General features: G+C 49.4%; 1 protein-coding gene and 1 long non-coding RNA gene across 2 annotated transcripts in view; one reads left to right on the forward strand and one right to left on the reverse strand.

The window, feature by feature from the left end:
- Positions 1 to 5,688: 5,688 nt before the first annotated feature.
- Lypd3 (LY6/PLAUR domain containing 3) lies at positions 5,689 to 9,909 on the forward strand. Its single transcript, XM_015496762.2, has 5 exons — positions 5,689 to 6,035; positions 6,537 to 6,668; positions 7,424 to 7,594; positions 7,915 to 8,076; positions 8,888 to 9,909. Exons 1-5 carry the CDS (start codon positions 5,951 to 5,953, stop codon positions 9,391 to 9,393), a joined length of 1,056 nt encoding a protein of 351 aa, XP_015352248.1. The 5' UTR covers positions 5,689 to 5,950; the 3' UTR covers positions 9,394 to 9,909.
- LOC125612597 overlaps positions 9,772 to 18,553 on the reverse strand; it is a 20,991-nt gene continuing 12,209 nt past the window's right edge. Inside the window, exon 3 of the long non-coding RNA XR_007343064.1 lies at positions 9,772 to 9,902. This is a non-coding gene — a long non-coding RNA (uncharacterized LOC125612597). The remainder of the gene's footprint in view (positions 9,903 to 18,553) is intronic.

Raw genomic sequence — 18,553 nt, forward strand, 5'->3', positions numbered from 1 at the left:
AGGACCTCGGAGTTACGGGCACCTCTGGGGCCAAGCGTCCCCGCTGTTTCTCGCTTTTAGGAATGGAGACCTTCGCCCTGCTGGCATGGCCGGGAGCAGGGGGTTGGGAGGCCCGTCCTCAGGCTTTTGCAATGTTGTTGTTTTAGTTTGTGGGTTTCTCTGCTTCCTTGACCCACAGCTGTCGGCAGTTTCTGGAACTCCCGGGCCCCCTCTCCCCTCTGCCTGCTCTTCCTTAACCAGCTCGTCATTTCCCAGGTCCAGTTCATGTTCCTTCCTTCAGGAAGTCCTCACTGGCCCCCTTGGCTGGTCAGGCGCCTCCTCTGAGTTCCCATCCTATCCCTGAGCACTGGCTTGTCACCGTGATGACCCGTGCTCTTTATGGACGGGGAACTCCATGAGGACAGAGCCGGGCTGTTCTGGTGACCTCTGTGTCCCCAGTAGGACAAATATTCCATGAAAACGAGAAGAATGTGTCCCTGTCCCCTCTGGGTCTTTTTGTCCATTCTATTTATTTGTCTAGGCATCTCCACACTCCACCCACTTCTCATTTAGGCAGGAGCACCTGTGTTTCCTTCTCCAGGAAGCCCTCCCTGATTGCCCTGACTGAATCAGAGGTTTCCTCAGGGATTTCCACGACAGTCCTGATCACTCTGCCTCCCAGCACAACCTGCCCACTCTGCCCGGTGCTTATCCCATCGTGGCCTTGACTGCCCTAGGCCTTCCTTGCTGATGAATTAGTCTCTCCCTCTGGTCTAGGAGCTCCAGGAGGCAGGGACTGGGGCTCTATTGATCACTACTGAGTCCTTGTCACACACCAAAGGGCTCAGGTGCTGCACACTAGGTGTTGAAGGAATGTCTTATGGTTGAATAAATGAGTTAGGGATAGATGCTAAGGACCAGGAGAGTTGTGAACAAGGCAGCCGGCTCCTGGGCTGACTTCACCTTTAGATCTTACCTGGCACATCCCCTCCTAGGAGAAGCTCTCCTTGGTCCTGAGGCTGGGTCAAGTGCCTGGGCTGCCGCAGTCCTCTCCCTCTCCCCCCACCAGCACTCTAGGCTGTCCCTCTGGAGACAGCTCTTTCTTCCCCTCAGACAGCCCCCTTGAGGATCCCGGATCTCGATCTAGTGTTCCTGAGTCCTGGGAGTACAAATCCCCAGGACCCCAGGTGACCCCACCTCCAGCTGTGAGACTTCTGAATTCTTGGATCAGTTCATCACCCAGCCCCCAGAACGGAGCCAGCTTCACAGGCATGTGACCAATCTAGTCAACAGAAGAGCCCTGCTCTTAAATTTTGTGTTCTGTGATCATCATCTGAAAATTCTTAATAATTTTATCTTTGAATGTGTGTTTGGTAATGAAGTTTGGTGGAACAGTGGAGTTTTTGTTTATTTGTTGTTTGGTTTGGGTACCAGGGCACTTAACCCCTGGGCCACATCCCCAGCCCTTTTTTATATTTTATTAGAGACAGGGCCTCGCTGAGTTGCTTAGGGCCTCGCTGAGTTGCTTAGGGCCTCACTAAGTTGCAGAGGCTTGCTTTGAACTCAATCCTCCTGCCTCAGCAAGATTTGGGTGGGTACTTGTGTCTCATGGCATCTTGGGGTGAAGCATGGCAGTGGCCCCTGGTGAGGAGGGGAACCCAGCAATCAGGTAGACCCTGTGAGGGTCCATGCTGGTCCCTCAAGTATCCCTATGCCACATTTCCACTTTACACTGGGCCTCAAAAATTAATGCAGCTGAGTTGGTGTGGCAGTGCATGCCTGGAGTCCCAGCAACTGAGGCAGGAGGATGAAAGTTCAAGACTAACCTGGGCAACTTGAAACTCTGTCTCAAAACAAACTAAGAAAAAAAGAGCTGGGAGTGTAGCTCAATGGTAGATCATCCCTGAGTTCAGCCCCCCCCCCCAAAAAAAAGCAACTGACTGGCCCTGCCCATCCCTTCCCTTTTAAGTCCAATAAAGTATGTTCCACAGGGAGTAGATCTGAGACTCAGAGCCTGCCCTGCCCCAGGGGTCACGAACCCCATCATGGATATAGCCCCAGGCTTCTGAGGCCCTGGGTGACCTCTATCTACTGGGGCTGCTTCTACCTTGACCTCTCTATATATCTACTTGAACCAGATTCTACACTGTCTTTGCAGGGAATTCCGACTGTGGAGAAGGGAAGGAGGCCAGGAGAACATGGAGGTGGTGAATTCAAAACTCCCTCTGGTCTCTGGTCTCTGATCTCTGGTCCTGGGCCAGGTGTAGGTCAGCAGCCCAGAATCTAGGCAGGCCTGAGCAAGAGAAGACTCCCCACCCTGGGTCCCACTCCCTCCCAAGATGCTAGTTCTTCTGGTTGGGCCAGTTGGGGTTCCTCCCTGAAACTCTCCCACGCTGCTGGGGCCTCCTGCTCCCAAGTACACAATAATAGTATTATCACTCTACCTGCCACCCATCGGTCCTCACTCCATCCCTCAGGAGGGAGGGTTTTAATACACATTCAGCAAAGGAAGGAGCTGAAGTTCAGAGAGGGAGATTGAATTGTTTGGGATCACACAGCAAGAAGGCAGGATGAAAATTTCAGTCTATTCAATTTTAGACTTTATACTTTGCCCAATGCCTCATTCCACCATAAAAGACATCTTTTCCTTTCTTATAAAAAGGATACCTTGGAGCTTCAGAGAGGTGAAGTGTCACACAGCAAACCAGATGTGGGGCTGGGATTCTGAGGCTAGGAACAGGGAGGCCAGAGCCAGTGCTGAATGACCTCATAAGAAGTCATTCACTTTCTCTCTCTGAGCTTCAGGAGGATGCCAAGTGACCCCACCTATATGACAAGGGTGCATGTCATTGCCGGGAACCGGGGTACCTGACAGGGTCTGGAGAACAGAGACCTTAATGGACATAGCCGCTATTTTTCTTGCTATCAGACAGCAAGCCACCCAGATGGGGCCGAGTCTGCTGCTTCCCTTGCTGGGTGAACCTGAACCTCTCTGGGTCTTGGTTTCTTCCTCTGTGAAATGGGCACTTTACTCCACCCTTTAGTTAAGAATTCATGAAGAGGTTGCTTTAAAACAACGAGCTCCCTGCCTGGCACACAGTTGGAGTTCAAGAAGGGGGGCTGTTGGTAACTAATAATAATAACAACAACAATCTATTTATAGTACTAATAATAGTTAATTTTTTTTATACTGGGATGAACCCAGGGCATTTTACCACTGAGCTACCTCCCCAGCCCTTTTTATTTTTTATTTTGAGACAATGTCTCACTAAGTTCCTTCAAAATTGCAAAACTCCTGCCTCAGCTCCCTAATTCATTGGAATTTTAGGCGTGTGCCGCTGCACTTGGCTGTGGCTAATGCTTCTGTAGCACCTAGAACTAGGCACTTTACACATCTGACATCAGTCTCCACAGCAGCCATAAGGCAGGTACTGTTAAGGTCTTCATTTCACAGAGAAGGACACTGGGGCACACAGAGGCCAGCTTCACAGTTGGTAACCAGAGTGCCCGCATACCTAAGCGTTAGTCCTCAAGCCAGACTGCCTGAGTCTGACCACAGTGCCTCTCTCACTTCCTAGCTGTGTGACCCTGGGCAAGTTGGTTACCCTCTCTCTGCCTCAATTTCCCCATTTGTAAACTGACTATCTTTAAAAATTCTCATAGGGCTGTTGCAGGTAGAGTGTGAAACAGTGTAGAGCACATACAAAAAGCTGACTAGGTGTGTTTTTGTCATTATTTCTGTTTATACAGGAAGTCGCTGAACATCAAGGCATTGGGACCACTTGCCCAAGGTCACACAGCAAATCAGAATTTGGGACTCAGACCCAAATCTGGCCAGCTCCAAAACTAAGAGCCATTGCAAAATATGATCTTAGGATCAACCCTAACAAGCAGCAACAGAGACCTTTGAGCACAGCCCTGGAGTCAAAGCCAAGTTCTCCCCTTCCAACCTCCACTTCTCACCCTCAGTTTCCTCATCTGTGAAATGGGGCTCAGTCCTCTCTTTGCAGAGCTGTTAAGGCAGTCAGGGAGGATTCATAGAGAGTACTCTGCACAGAGTAGGTGTTCAGTAAATGATCATTTAAAAGCCATACTTAAGGTGAGGATTAAATGTGACATTGTGTCCCCCGTTTAGAAGGAGGATCTCCCACCTGTTTCCTTTGCTAGCAGTTAAGGCCAAAGTGCACCATCCCTTGCCTCTGCCCATGTTCTCCACCAGGAACACACCTTTGGTGGAACAAGCTGAGTTTATTGCTCCCTGCAATGAGGGAGAATGCACATCATGGGAGACGTGAGAGGCATACCAGTAACAGGAAACTAGAAAAGACTCATTTTAGGATTTGGACTCACGGGTAGTGATTTTGAGGACGGTCCCAGGAAGTGGAGTTTGCTCTGGATTGGATACTGTCACCAAGTAGGGGTAATGCTATGATTGGGTATTTTTATTAATCTTATTTATGAGACAGGAAAGACAAAGCAAGGTTAAAGTCATAGCTTATATTAATATTAGTAATATAAACACTCACTTGTATTAGGAAGGATACGAGGATGCTTAGTCATTTTGTGGTTTGCATAATGATCTTATTTGTTTCTGTGTTCAGACATGGGTATGGAGTGGTCTTGATTTTGTCTGCATCTTTCACAGTCACAGCGTGACCTTGGCTGATGCTGGTGTTTGCGAGATGATTTTATGTGCAATAGATCCCTCCACCTCTCTGTGAGTGCCAGGCCGACTCCAGCTCTTACGGGCTGTTTCTCTCCTTTTACCTAGGAGCTGCCTCATCTGTCCTCTGGTCTTCTCTTGCTTCTTTTAGATTCTTTTCCTTTTATTTTATTTTATCTTTACATGGAGGCCACAGTGGCCCCTTTTCTTTGCTTTAATTGAAGATAACTTTCCTTCAGCAAAGTACATAAAGATGTATCCATGTGGCTGCAAACACCTCTTGCTGGATCTTTCCATTCCTGGGTAGAAGCCCATTGGGTGAATGAACCACTCTTTATTTTCCATTCACTTTTTTTTTTTTTTTTTGGTGGTGCTGGGGATCGAACCCAGGGCCTCAGGTATGTCAGGCAAGCACCCTATCACTGAGTCACCCCAGTCCCCATTTATTCCTTGACAGATGTTTGCACTACCTCCTGGATTGATCATATTGAAAAGCAAATTTAACCATGTCCCCCAATTGATTTAGACCCTTTCAAAGGTTCCCCACCTTTCTCACAATTCATCCAAATCTCTTCCCTGGGCTTACCCCTGCCTGACTCTTCTGCCTCAGTTTCCCCCCTTCTGTCCTGGGCTTTCCTCTGTGAATGGATAGTGCTGCTTCCCACCGCTGGGCTTTCTCATGTGCTCTTGTAATGCAGCCCTCTCCCCCACCCTGTTCCACCTGGCTAAATCCCTGTGTCTGAAGTCACATCTCAGACGACCTCCTCAGAGAAAACCAGTTCCACACCTAGACTCCATCCTTCCTGGTAGCTCCCTACACTCTGTCTCCATCATCCTCGTCTCCATTGTGCATAACAGTTTGCAATGGTTGTTTGATTGACATCTGTCTCCCCCATCAGACTGGGAGCTCTTGGAGGACAGGTGCTGGTTCTGTCTTATTCTCTAGCACCACCCACACCAAAGTAGGGCACACCGCACATACAGGTTACATAGCTATTGAACGCTGAATGTTGAATAGCCCCTGCCTTCTTCCCTCCGCACTCCAAACACACACAGACTTTCTCCCAGGGAATGTCGGGGAACCTCCCGCCCTTTCCCTCCTTGGCATCTGCATAGGGCAGGGGCCCGCTCTCCCTAAGCGTGACGCACCTAGGGGCGGGCCACCCGCCCCGCAGCGGACGCTGACTTGGCCTGGTTGGGCAAGGCCAGGGTTGCCCCGGGGTAGGTTACTCATCCTAGGCTCAGGTAAGAGGACCCGGGCTGGGAGGCGGCACACCCAGGGGGACGCCGAGAGAGCAGGACAGAGCCATGGGCCCCGCCGGGAAAGCAGATGCCCGGGCAGTGATCTGGAGCACAGCCTGGCTGTTCTTGCTGCCGCTACTGCTTCGCGAAGGTGGGTCTGCGGCTGGAAGATCTGAGGAGGTGGAGAGGGGGCTTCTGCGGAGGAGGGCTCTGGGGAGGATCTCCCACCATGGGCAGAGAGGCCTGTGGGGAAAGGTCTCGATCCTGGTAAAGGCAGGCTGTTGAATGGTCCCAGCCCTTCCCGGACGGAACTGGGGGAAGGCATCAGCTGTAGGAAAAGTTCTCCCACCTCGAGCAGAGAACTGCGGGAAGGTATCCCCCATCCTGGGACAAGGGGCCTCACAGCAGGAATTCCCTACCTTGGACATTCGGAACCGTGAGAAGGATGCTCCCACCGGGGTTTAGAGGGGAAAGGGCCCAGAGTATCCAGTGGCCCCGGATTAGTGGGAAGGTTTCCTTTAGTGCTACCCTGGAAAAGTCTGTGCAGTGGGATTTTTTTCATCCCGGGGACAGAGCGTGGGAAGGCCTCTTTGTCCTGTGCGGGAGGAGGCGTGGCAGGATCGCTCAGTTCTACTCGGTCTCGCACCCCCAGGAGCGCAGGCCCTGGAGTGCTACAGCTGCGTGCAGAAAGCGGACGACGGATGCTCTCCGCAGAAGATGAAGACGGTGAAGTGCGCGCCGGGCGTGGATGTCTGCACCGAGGCCGTGGGGGCGGTGGAGACCAGTGAGTGCCCCGCGTGGTCCACGCCCCTTCAGGGTGCTCCAGCCTGCCCGCCTCCTTACAGACTCATGTGACCCAGGCCATAACCTTCAACGCTGTCCATTCCTCCCTTTCAGCACAGCTTCACCCCTCCTTCCGGGGGCTTACGAGGGTCGGGGGTTGGGAGCTGCGAACTGGGTGGGACGGACTGGGAGAACCTGAGCCCAGGACAGGGGACTATCCGACCCACCCTTTCCTCTCCACCGCTGAGACCTCCCTGCTCATTCTGTTCCTGCGGGAAATTTCCCCTGTCCCAGCCTCAGTGTTCCCAGTCCGAGGATCCGCCCCTCTCCCCACCCTCTGCGGAAGCCCTTCGTTCCGGGCTTAGTGCTTTGCACGGTCCCTCTCTCCACGACCACGCCCCCAGGGCCCTCCCCCTCTGATCCTACACCTTTACTGTCAGTCTCTTGGTTCCTTCTGAGGTTGCTTTCTGCGGTTGACCCTGCGGGTCCTAGCTTTACTTTTGGTCCTCCCTCCTCGATTACGTCCCTTTCTGTCACCCAGTGGGTCCTCCCCGATTCTGCTCTTTGAAGCTCCGCCCCACGACCCCTGCCCTCCTTCCGCCGGTCCTGCTCCGGGCTTGGATCTGCTCCTGGTGCGCCCTGGCCGCCTGATACGGGCTGGTCTATCTTCCAGGGTTCTTTCCGAGGCCCCGCCCCTCATAGGCCCCGCCCCTCTGAGGCCCCGCCTTTCTGTCTCCCGCCCCTCCCCTTTCGCAGTCCACGGGCAATTCTCGGTGGCAGTGCGGGGCTGCGGTTCCGGACTCCCGGGCAAGAATGACCGCGGACTGGACCTCCACGGGCTCCTGGCTTTCATCCAGCTGCAGCAGTGCGCTCAGGACCGCTGCAACGCCAAGCTCAACCTCACCTCGCGAGGGCTCAACCCGGCAGGTCGGTGGGGGCGGGACCGAAGGCCCGGGGCCGGGGTCTCAGCAGTCCCGGGAGCGGGGGCGTCCGATAACCGAGGCGGCGACGGCGGGTACTCCTCCTGGACTGGGGTTGGGTCATGCTTCAGCGGACAGCCGGCGGGGCTTCACCGTAGGCATAGACTGGTTGATGCCGGGAGCTGAGCTAAACCTGATGGCGGGGGTGTCACCGGTGGACGGGGGCCACGCCCTCTATGGAAACGTATTTTGCAGGGGTGGGACTGAGGGACCGAGCAGTGCTTCCCGAGCCCCCTCCATCCTTTCTTTCGCCGGGTTTCCTTGCAGGCAATGAGAGTGCGTATGAACCAAACGGCTCCGAGTGCTACAGCTGCGTGGGGCTGAGCCACGAGAAGTGCCAGGGTACAGCGCCGCCGGTCGTGAGCTGCTACAATGCCAGCGACCGCGTCTACAAGGGCTGCTTCGATGGCAACGTCACCTTGACCGCAGGTGAGTGAGCCTGCAGTTGTTAACAGTTGGGTAGCTTTCCTGGGGCACGGGGGCTTTTTGCCAAAAAAGGGTTTCTGGAGACTGTCCTTGTGCCTAAGTGCTTGTCTTGTCCTAGAGCATTGTGGGAAATGCAGTCCTTGAGGATAGGGACGTTTTTGTCCTAACGTATTTTTAGGGGGGGGGGGGAGAGGATATGTTTCCATAGAAGGCTTCCAAGTACAAAATATGAGGACATGCAATGGAAAATATATTTAAGCCTCTAAGCTTCTGCCAGGTAGTGCGGGGAATCTAGTTCCATGTCTTTAAAACTCAGGGATCCTCACCTGTTCACAGTTTTAGGAGATAAGTGGTTCAGCCTCTCACCCCCCACCTGGGGGAACCGTGGGAGATGAAATTCTTCAGCTCCATCTGGCACCAGGTATTCTATGGGAGACGTAGTTCCAATTATAAGATTTCAGTTTGGTGTGGATGGAGGTGGGTGAGTGGTGAGAGGGACATAATGGAAGTTCCTTCTGATCTTTGGTCATAGGAAAGATGTTGAATCTCCCAGTCGGAGCCTTTATTTTAAGGCAGACTCCTAGTTCAGGCTGCACACTCTTTCTCTCAAAGCACTGTGTAGGAATGGGGCCCACCATGTGCCAAAGTCAATGGGACAGTGTTTGGCAGGGAGTGACCAGCATTGAGATTTTGGGATTAATGGGTGCAGAGTCTTTTCTGTTGTCTTGTCTTGCTCCAGGTGCCCTTAATTTTTATTTGGACTGTACCAACCTCCTCCCTCCAACCACTGACTATCTGTGTCTCCCTCCTGCAGCTAACGTGACTGTGTCCTTGCCTGTACGGGGCTGTGTCCAGGATGAGTCCTGCACCCGGGATGGGGTGACAGGCCCGGGGTTCACCCTCAGTGGCTCCTGCTGCCAGGGTTCCCGCTGTAACTCAGACCTCCGCAACAAGACCTACTTCTCTCCTCGAATCCCACCCCTTGTCCTGCTGCCCCCTCCAACCACTCCAGCTCCAACCACTCATATCCCAAGTACCTCTATCCCCACTTCCACGCAAGCCCCAACTGCCGCCACCTCTACCACCAAACCCACCCCAGCCCCAACCAGCCAGACAACTCCCCAGGAAGTACAGCCTGAGGTCTCCCGGGAAGAGGGGTCACGATTGGCTGGAGGTGCTGCTGGCCACCAGGACCGCAGTAATTCGGCACAGTATCCCTCCAAAGGTGACAGCCAGCACACCTCTAACAAAGGCACTACAACCTTGGGGGCCGGGCTGGCAGCTCTTCTACTGGCTGTGACTGCTGGGGCCCTAGTATGAGCTCTTCCACCTGGAAACTTCCCCTCACCTGACTTTCCTGGCTCCGGGTGCCAAATCTGCCTTACTTCCGTTTCCCACCTCTGGACTGGGCTGGCCCAGCCTGGGTTCTTTAGATGCCCTGGGTTCCTCCAGCTTCAGCTGCACTGGTTTGCAGCTTGGGGAAATAGTTACCCTTGTAACTATTTAACTATATAAGCTGCTGGGGTGTTCTGGCTTTTCCAAGCAGCAACTGGATCCCCTCCTGGTGCCTAGGACAGAGTGAGAGAAGCCTGCTGTCCCAGGGAGGGTTGGTGGAGTGGATGACAAACTTCTTGTCCATTTTCCCAGGGCCCAGCTGCACTGTGGGTGCCAGGGGTCATGGCTTCTGCCCCTGAGCATGGTCACAGGCTCCTGCAGCCTTCCACTCTAGACTGTGAGCTCCTCCAGGGCAGGGACTGTGCCTACAACTCTGTGTGGCCAGTTTTGGGCACAGAAAGGCTTCAAATAAAGATTTAATACTTTGTACAGTGCTTTAAAGGAGTCATTTCCATTTTATTTATTTTTCACAATAACCTTGAAGCTGAGCTAGGGCATGCATTCCAAGACCTTTTGCAAGTAGAGAAGCTGAGATCTAGAGCTATGGTCCTGGGGTGGGGGGTTGTGGTTGGAACTCCTTTTATCTCATGGGGTTGAACCAGCTTGTAGGTGATCCTACTGGTGAGGGGAGGTCGGTAGAAACCATTAAGCAGTGTGGAGGGGTGAACAGGTCCTCCAGCAAGCTAGAGCCAAGAGAAGCTTCAAGTACTGGGTTAATGCAACCTCCAGAGGGGCCAGCTCCTTGCCATCAATCTGGTTTATGAAGAATCATTCAGTGGACTCACCCACCTGGTCCCACCTGGTCCAAAGGGGCCAGGGTGCTACTGTCCATTTTTACTTCATGTTGGGGACTTGAGAACTGAGTCCAACCTCTATCCTCCCAATAAGATGAAGCCTGACCCCAGAGGGGAAAAAGTGGTCCTGTTAGGTGTTGGGACTGCTTGATGTGGGGGACACCAGATGTGGGGAATAGTGACATAATAGTAAGATTACCAATATTACTATTAATCATAGGTTAAAAACAATAGTAAATAATGATTATGGTAAGAGAATAAGAGCTTGAGTGGTCATGATTTAACACATGAACTATGATATATGCATTACATTGACAAATGGTAACATCAGTAATAGTTATATGGGGGCTGAGGTTGTGGCTCAGTGGTACAGGGCTTGCCTAGCACGTGTGAGGCACTGGGTTCAATGCTCAATACCACCTAAAAATAAAAAAAGATGAAGGTATTGTGTTCACCTATATCTAAAACAAAAAATTTTAAAAATAGTTACTAGAGTTACAAGAATTCAGCAATTAAAGAAAATCTTGCCAGATGCCAGGCTGTCCTAAGGGTATTAACACCTGCGCACAGATTGACTAAACTTTATTTTTTACTTAACTTTAGACATACTTCTTCCTGCCTGTGGGCCCTTGACCTCCCTCTGAGCCCAAGTCTTAGAATCCAGTTAGCCTAACCACAGAGGTCCCTGACTTCCTTTTCTCAGAACATTTACTTCCAATAAGATATTGTCAATTTCTTTCTCTGCATGTTTGAGATGTATATGAATCTCAAGCTCTTGCTAGTTTATATCCAAGGACATGCTTTCTCAAAGACCTAGGAACCATCTCTGAAATGTCCCCATCACAGGAGAGGGCACTCCCATCTACCGGTTTCCATAGTGGTGCAAGAGCCTATCTTTGGTAGAGTTTAGTAGGCCCCTTTGTCATGAAGACACAAGAAAACTCCCTTTTCAGAGGGTGTGATGGTGCATGCCTATAAACCCAGTTACTCAGGAGGCTGAGGCAAGAGGATCGCAAGTTTGAGGCCAGCCTGGGCAACTTAGCAAGACCCTGTCTCAAAATAGAATAAAAAGGGCTGCAGGTGTAGCTCAGGTAGAGTGCTTGCCCACATGTGTGAGATTCTGGGTTCAATCCCCAGTACTGAAAAAAAAAAAAAAAGAGAGAGAGCTCCCTTTTCCTTTGGGCAAAGCCAATTAGCAAAGACGGTGACCTTAGAAACCCCTGGTTTCATCAGAGTCGAGTTCAGCCTAAGTTCTGGCCTCTCCCTCTGTGACACTCTTGAACCAGGTCTTCCTTACCTGTTTAACATAAGCCAGGTGCAAATTTTGCTTTGACCCCCGAAAACTACTCACCAGCATGTTATTTGGGCTCAATGGAGATCTGGAGAGTTTGGTCACTCCGCTTGTTTTTGTCACTTCCACAGTGCAGGGTACCTGGCTTTCTGAGAGTGTTGAGGCTGGAAATCCTTATTACCTCACCTTGACTCCATGGGTGTGTTTTTGAAAAAATTCCCTTTGTGGGGGAGTTCCAGAGTGGGGAAGGACTTTAGAATTCCCCCTTGGCTGCTGGAGCTCAGGGTCAAAGAACTTGCTGTCACTCATGGGGCTTTAGGCTCCACCCCCAGCACCACAAGAAAAAAATAAAAGACTTCAGATTGTCCCCTCAGCTTAGCTCAGCCTGGGCCTCTGCTATGGAGGCCCCTGTCTCCCTTTCCGAGTGCATCCTGACTCTGTGTTCTGCTGGGGCCTGGGTCGGGTGGGGCCACAGTCTGAGAGCTGAAGCAGATGCTAAAGGATAATATTTTTAAGATTCTCACACAAATATGAACACGGGTCAAACATTTCATGTAGCTCATTGATTAATGAGGAAATCAGGAAAATATTACCATGGTTCAAAGAACATTTCAGGCTGCTTTTTGGGGGGGCACTGGGGGTTGAACCCAGGGGTGCTCTACCACCGAGCCACATCCCCAGCCCTTTTAAGTTTTTATTCTGAGGCTTGGTCCAGCTAAGTTGCACAGGTTGCCCTGGAACTAGGGATCCTCCCTTTCTCAGCCTCCAATGGAGCAGCTGGGATTACAGCTGAGTGCCACTTTGTCCAGCTTCAAAGGACATTTCAAAGAACACATCTCGCCTGTGTCTGTCTGGGCGGGTGGTGGAATTTGGGTTTCCTCTGCGTGTAGCAGGCTGGCTGCAGAATAAAAGCTAAGAAGGAGAAAAGAGGAAGAAACCACAGGACACAGGAAGTAATTTTAGAAAGGGTGGGGGCAGCTCTCTGATCTTAGGGATCGAAACTCCACACTGGAAAGAGAGAGCGAGAGCCCTCACTTGCTTTATTTATATGGGGGAAACATCAAAGGTTTTCCATGGAATGTTCTTTGCCAAATAAGGTAGGGGGTGGGCTGTCTAGTTCCCAGTGGGTTACGTACGCCCAACTCCGGAGCTACAAGGGCTGTCCCACTAAGAGTGCAGGGGCACAGACCTCACTGCCTTGGGCAGTCTGCACACGGGAATGCTGGGATCTTTCCCAAGGGGAGACCTAAGTCCCCCATGGCTGGGTATCAAGTATAAGACCACTCAAGTAGCTTTACAAGTGGCATCCCACAACACATGCTTCTAGGCCATCAGGAATGCTGCAATAGATTTATAAGTGGATGCAAAACTGGTCAGAATCCACAGGGAAATCATTGATTATATTCTGTCGGACAAGGATCTTTTCCACTTCTGTTGTAGTTAAGGCAATGTAAAAGAGATGTCTCAGAAAGGGCATGCTGCCCACGACACTCAGTGGCCCTTTCCCCCCATTACAAAGTCTTTCAACCCCAGGAGCCCTTGATGTGGTCGGGGAGCCCCAGACCAAGCATGTCCTGATGTGTAGTGAGGTAGAACATTTTCAAGCACAGATGAGGGACAGAAGAGAGATGACCTTCCAAGCATGGTTGCCATATTGAAGGCACCAAGGTTGCTGGGAGTCACTGACCCCCTGCCCCTCTCTCACCTCCATAGCTAAGCAACTGCCAGATGCTGTCCATTTTCCTAGGGCTGCCAAATAAAGTACCACAAACTGAGTGACTTAAAACAGCAGAAATACATTGCCTCACCGTTTGGAAAGCAAAAGATTGGAAATCAGATATTGGTAGGGCACACTCCCTCTGAAGGATCTAGGGGAGGATCCTTCCTCCCGGCCTCCTCTGGCAGGCCCAGCGTTCCTGGTATATGCATCACTCCAGTCTTTGCTTCTGTCTTTTAATGACATTCTCCTGTGTCTCTTGTCCTGATTTCTCTCTTATAAGAACACCCAGTCGGAGGATGGGGCAGGAGAATCATGAGTTCAAAGCCAGCCTCAGCAACTTAGGGAGGCCCTAAACAACTTAGTGAGACCCTGTATCTAAATAAAATATATTTTAAAAGGGCTGGGGATGTGGCTCAGTGGTTAAGTGCCCCTGGGTTCAAACCCCAGCACCAAAAAAAAGAAAACAGTCCTTCTGGATTAAGGATCACCCGCCCGAGTGACCTCATGTTTAAGTCTTCAAAGACCCTATTTCCAGGACAACCTCTATCAGGTCCCCTCTCACTCTGCTAGATCTGTCTTTCATCTTCAGGCTTGACTAAAGGAGTTCTGTGTTTGGGATTGAGGTCAACAAGCTTCGTGATTGTGACATGCTGGGTGACTAGGAAGTTTCTGCGCAGACACAGAATGCCCAGCTGCTAGGAAACACCTGGCTACTGAGAAACCCCTGTGCAAAAGCACGGGATGCCCAGCTGCCATTGCAATGTCCTTCACAAGTTGACCCTGTTCCCAGCCCTCGGATGCCCAGCAGTCCGCCTTTGAAGCTGTCAAGGTGACTATGCAGGTGCACTATCTCGTTTCCTAGGAGCCTTGTGTTTGGACTCACCTGGGCCTTACTAGCACTCTCGATTGAAGAAATTCTAATTGGAATGTAGTCATGGTGACATGCTATGTGACTTTTTTTGAGTTAATAAACTCGGCAGGAGGGAGGAGCGGACATTCTTCATTTCACATCTTTCCTCCGCTCCACCTTTGTCTGTCTGCGTGTTCCTGTGTATGTGTGTCTGTCCTTTGGTTTGTCTCCTCACAGCTTTCTTCTCAGGTATTCTTTATAAGACCCTATTTCCAAATAAGGTCAGAATCACAGGTTCTGGGGGTTAAGACAGGCGGAGGCAGAGGACACAATTCTCCCCACAATATAGACACGGTGTAAGATAGACATCCAGATCCCAGGCTTCTGTCAGATGATCCAAGTGTGAATCCCAGCTCTGTAGCTACTCTGTAGCCTGGTCTATTACTACTGTATTACTCTGGGTGAAACTGAACTGTGAAATTCTAAGCCTCAATTTCTTTGTCTGTTAAAGGAAGATAGCAAAAGTTCCTACCTATAGAAGTCTGTGAGACTTAAACTTGATAGTGTAAGTCAAGTGCAGTGCCTGGATTATAGAAAGAGCTCCAAATATTCAGAACCAGCTGAACAATAATGTTGAAATATATTTCGTCAGTGAAAGGAAGATTCATGAAATGAGATTGCAGAGTTAGATGCAAAACTAGCTCTGATGTGCAGCGAGGTAGAACATTGTTCAATGAGGGACAGAGGAGAGAGGACTCTCCAAGCACGGTTACATTGAAGGCAATGAAATCATCATTTCTGGTTATATTTTTCTATTGGGAAAAAAAATCACTGCACCAGAAATAAGATACAAAAATCATTTGCAACTTATCAATCATCTATAATTAGAATCTAAATGTTATAGAGTCTAATCAGTATGACTAACAGAGGATCATTGCCCCTGAGAATAATCTGGCCTCAGAGTAAGCCTGTTGGACTGGGCTCCAGGGTGATCTTGGAGGACCTGAACTTCCCCTTTTGTCTTCTTTCCAGAGTTTAGACCAGCACCGCACAACTTATATTGCAAGACAGATATGTAACTAAGTGTGGGAGGCCATCCTCACACGTGATCTGAGTTCCCTCCCTGGCTGGGTGAGAGGCGCTTAGACACAGCTGTGTCAGAGCTGTCCCCACCCTTCTCCAGGTCCAAGGGCTTGTCCCTGCAGAGGTGTGTCTGGCCACTGCCCCGAAGACCCAGTCGTCGCCCCTGACCTTGGGATGCTGCCTCCCTTAATCTTCATTGGATGGGATTTTCCCCAGAATTTCTTGTTCCCCAATAAAAGTCCACTCCCTGGCAGGTTCTCCTTCTCCCTCTCCCTCTCCCCCTCCCCCTCCCCCTCCCCCCTCTTCTTCAGTAAACCTCGCTACCACATTAGGTGGCTGGAGGCTGGAGCTAGGAGAAGCCGACAAACCTTCTTTCATGAAGCCAGCGAGGGTCGCAGGCTAGAACTAAGATTATTCTAGTACTCACATTAAAAAGCAAAAAGATGCAATTTTTAAAATTTTTAAAATGTACTTTAATCCCAGCTCTACAAAATATCACCCTTTTACAGAAACTCATCCATATAACAACATTATTAATGAGATTATTTTCCAGGGGGTGACTCTTTGGAATCCCATAGGTATGTTTATTTATTTATTTTTCTATTTATTTATTTGTGACACTGGGGAGTGAATCCAGGCCCTTACACATGCTGGGCAAGTGCTCTACCACTGGGATACATTCCCAGCTCCTGTCTATGTTTTATACTTATATTACATTTCAATTTGCACAAGGCACATTTCAAGCACACATTACCTAAAGCTTCAGAACTTTGTATAAATGGAAATATCCAGTGTATTCTCTTTTGTATGAGGCTTCTTTCACTCCGTATCATGTGGTGTACAATGATTAGTGCATCTGTCTACTAATGGACACCCGTGCTGTTTCCTATTGGGGGGGATATTATGAATAGTTTCTAGCACTATTCCTGTAAACTTATTTATCCAGATATTCGCTTTTATTTCTCTTGCACAAATACTTAGGAGTGGAATTGCTGTGTTCAGGGTTGGTGTATATTTAGTGTAGTAAGAAACTACCAGGTTCTTTGTAGAGTCAGTTCTACTATTTGACACTTCCAGGAAACAAGAACTACATTGGCCATGTTCTTGTCAACCAGATGTTGGGAGGTCTTTGAAGTCGTCTCTATTCAACTAAATATTTTTAGTTGTAGATGGACATATTACCTTTATTTATTTATTTATTATTTTTATGTGGTGCTGAGGATGGAACCCAGGGCTTCATACGTGCTAGGCAAGTGCTCTACCACTGAGCTGCAGTCCAGACCCCCAGTCCTGTTTTGTATTTTACTTAAAGACAGGGACTTGCTGAGTTGCTCAGGGCCCGGCTGGCTTTGAACTCACCATCCTCCTGCCTCAGCCTCCTGAGCCGCTGGGATTACAGGTGTGCACCACTGTACCCAGCTACATATTTTCTCCCAGTCTGTGGTGAGTCTATTCCTTTTCTTTTTTACTGTGTTGTGTTGTGCGTGTGTGTGTGTGTGTTACTAAATATTGAACCCAGGTGTGTTTTAACACTGAGTTATGCCCCCAGCCCTTTTAAATATATTTTTTTTCTTTTGAGGCTGAGTCTCACTAAATTGCCCTGGCTGGCTTTGAATTTGTAATCCCCCTGCCTCGGCCTCCTGGATTAATGAGATTACAGCATGTGCCACTGTACCTGGCTGAGCCTATTAATTTATGTAATTGTGTCTTTTGAGGAGCAGAAGTCTGAAATTTTGATGAAACATGATTGTCGAGTCTTTCATAAATGGTGATGGCTTTCCTGTCCTGGCTAAGAACACTTGGCTTCATGCTGTAGTTCCAGAGCAACTTTCTTGGCACACAGTTATCACTTCAGATCCTAGGTTTAGAATTAGCTGGTGACTGCCAGATGTGGTGGGGCACACCTGTAATCTCAGCTGCTTGGGAGGCTGAAGCAGGAGGATTGAAATTTCAAAGCCAGCCTCAGCAATTTAGGAAAGACCTAAGCAACTTAGTGAGACCCTGTCTCTAAATAAAAGGCATTGGGATGTGGCTCAGTGGTTAAGTACCCCTGGGTTCAATCCCCGGTACAAATAAATAAATAAAGATCAGTCAATGATCAACCAGTTGTGAATCCTTAATGGTGTCTTAGTTTCACATCTTGAGAGGTTCACAGAGAGAAGGAAGCAGCCTGCTGGGTCCTCCTGTTCTCCATACATGACGTCACTATGCACATAACCCCACCTCATCCCTAGGGTTGCTGTGAGGTTTAAATGAATGACATATTAAATCATTTGATGATATGCTAAAAAGGAGAAAAATTTGCTTACTCCCACATCATGAAGCTACTCACCTAAGTTTTTTCTAGAACCTTTATATTTTCAGCTTTTATATTGAGGTCTATGATTCGTTTAAATTAATTCATGGTGTGATGAAGAGGTGGAGATTCATCTTTCTTTCCATTCAGATATTCAATCATTCCACCACCATTGGATGGAAATGCTTTCCAATCTGGACCACTTTGAAACATCTTTGACAAAACTAAAGGGTTAGGGGATAGGGCACATTATCTAAATCTAAATTTGTAGAATCTATTGTATCACACTTCATTCACTCCCTGTGACATGGTACACAGTAGAGGTTCTTCCTTTCTTCTCTCACACCAGAGGGGACACTGTCTACAAGACGTTCCACTGTAGATGCTGGCCTTGACCTGGCTGGGGAGGAGCTTCCGGGTCTTTCTACTTAGGACATTATTCCATCCCTAGAATTTCCCCTGTTGTACTTTTGGAAGCAAGTTGCTCCACACAGCCCACACTTGCAGACTGGGGAGTTATGCTCCTCTCCTTCCGGGCAGTGTCTACATTATTATTATTTTTTTTTTGTAATTTTCCTGCATAAGAGATTCTTCTGTTCTCTGTTTATATTTTTATCAACCCACATGGAACCCTAGGTTTTCACTTCATACTTGGAATTATAATCCAGGACTATTTTATGTATTTTGTGGCTCAAGTTGTTCCAGCTTTGGCCACTGAGAAGGTTCTGGTGTCCCCCTGACATTCCTTTTAACTTGGCAGATTTCCTCAGTGGTATGGTCCCTGAAATTCTTTGACGTTTGTGGCATTAGCAGGGTTGGCTACAGTCTGTCCTGCACATGCGTGGTTCGGGGATCAGGTGGAGATGTGGGCAGCATTTATTTATTTATTTATTTTAAGAGAGAGTGAGAGAGGGAGAGAGAGAGAGAAAGAATTTTAATATTTATTTTTTAGTTCTCGGCGGACACAACATCTTTGTTTGTATGTGGTGCTGAGGATCGAACCCGGGCCGCACGCATGCCAGGCGAGCGCGCTACCGCTTGAGCCACATCC

This window comes from Marmota marmota, unplaced genomic scaffold (genome assembly GCF_001458135.2).
Source record: "Marmota marmota marmota unplaced genomic scaffold, marMar, whole genome shotgun sequence".
Lineage (NCBI taxonomy): Eukaryota > Metazoa > Chordata > Mammalia > Rodentia > Sciuridae > Marmota > Marmota marmota.

Coding starts and splice junctions, on each gene's coding strand:
- Lypd3 (XM_015496762.2), top strand. CDS start 5,951: ATGGGCCCCGCCGGGAAAGCAGATGCCCGGGCAGTGATCTGGAGCACA. Junction 6,036..6,536: donor GCCGCTACTGCTTCGCGAAG/GTGGGTCTGCGG, acceptor TCGCACCCCCAG/GAGCGCAGGCCCTGGAGTGC. Junction 6,669..7,423: donor CGTGGGGGCGGTGGAGACCA/GTGAGTGCCCCG, acceptor CCCCTTTCGCAG/TCCACGGGCAATTCTCGGTG.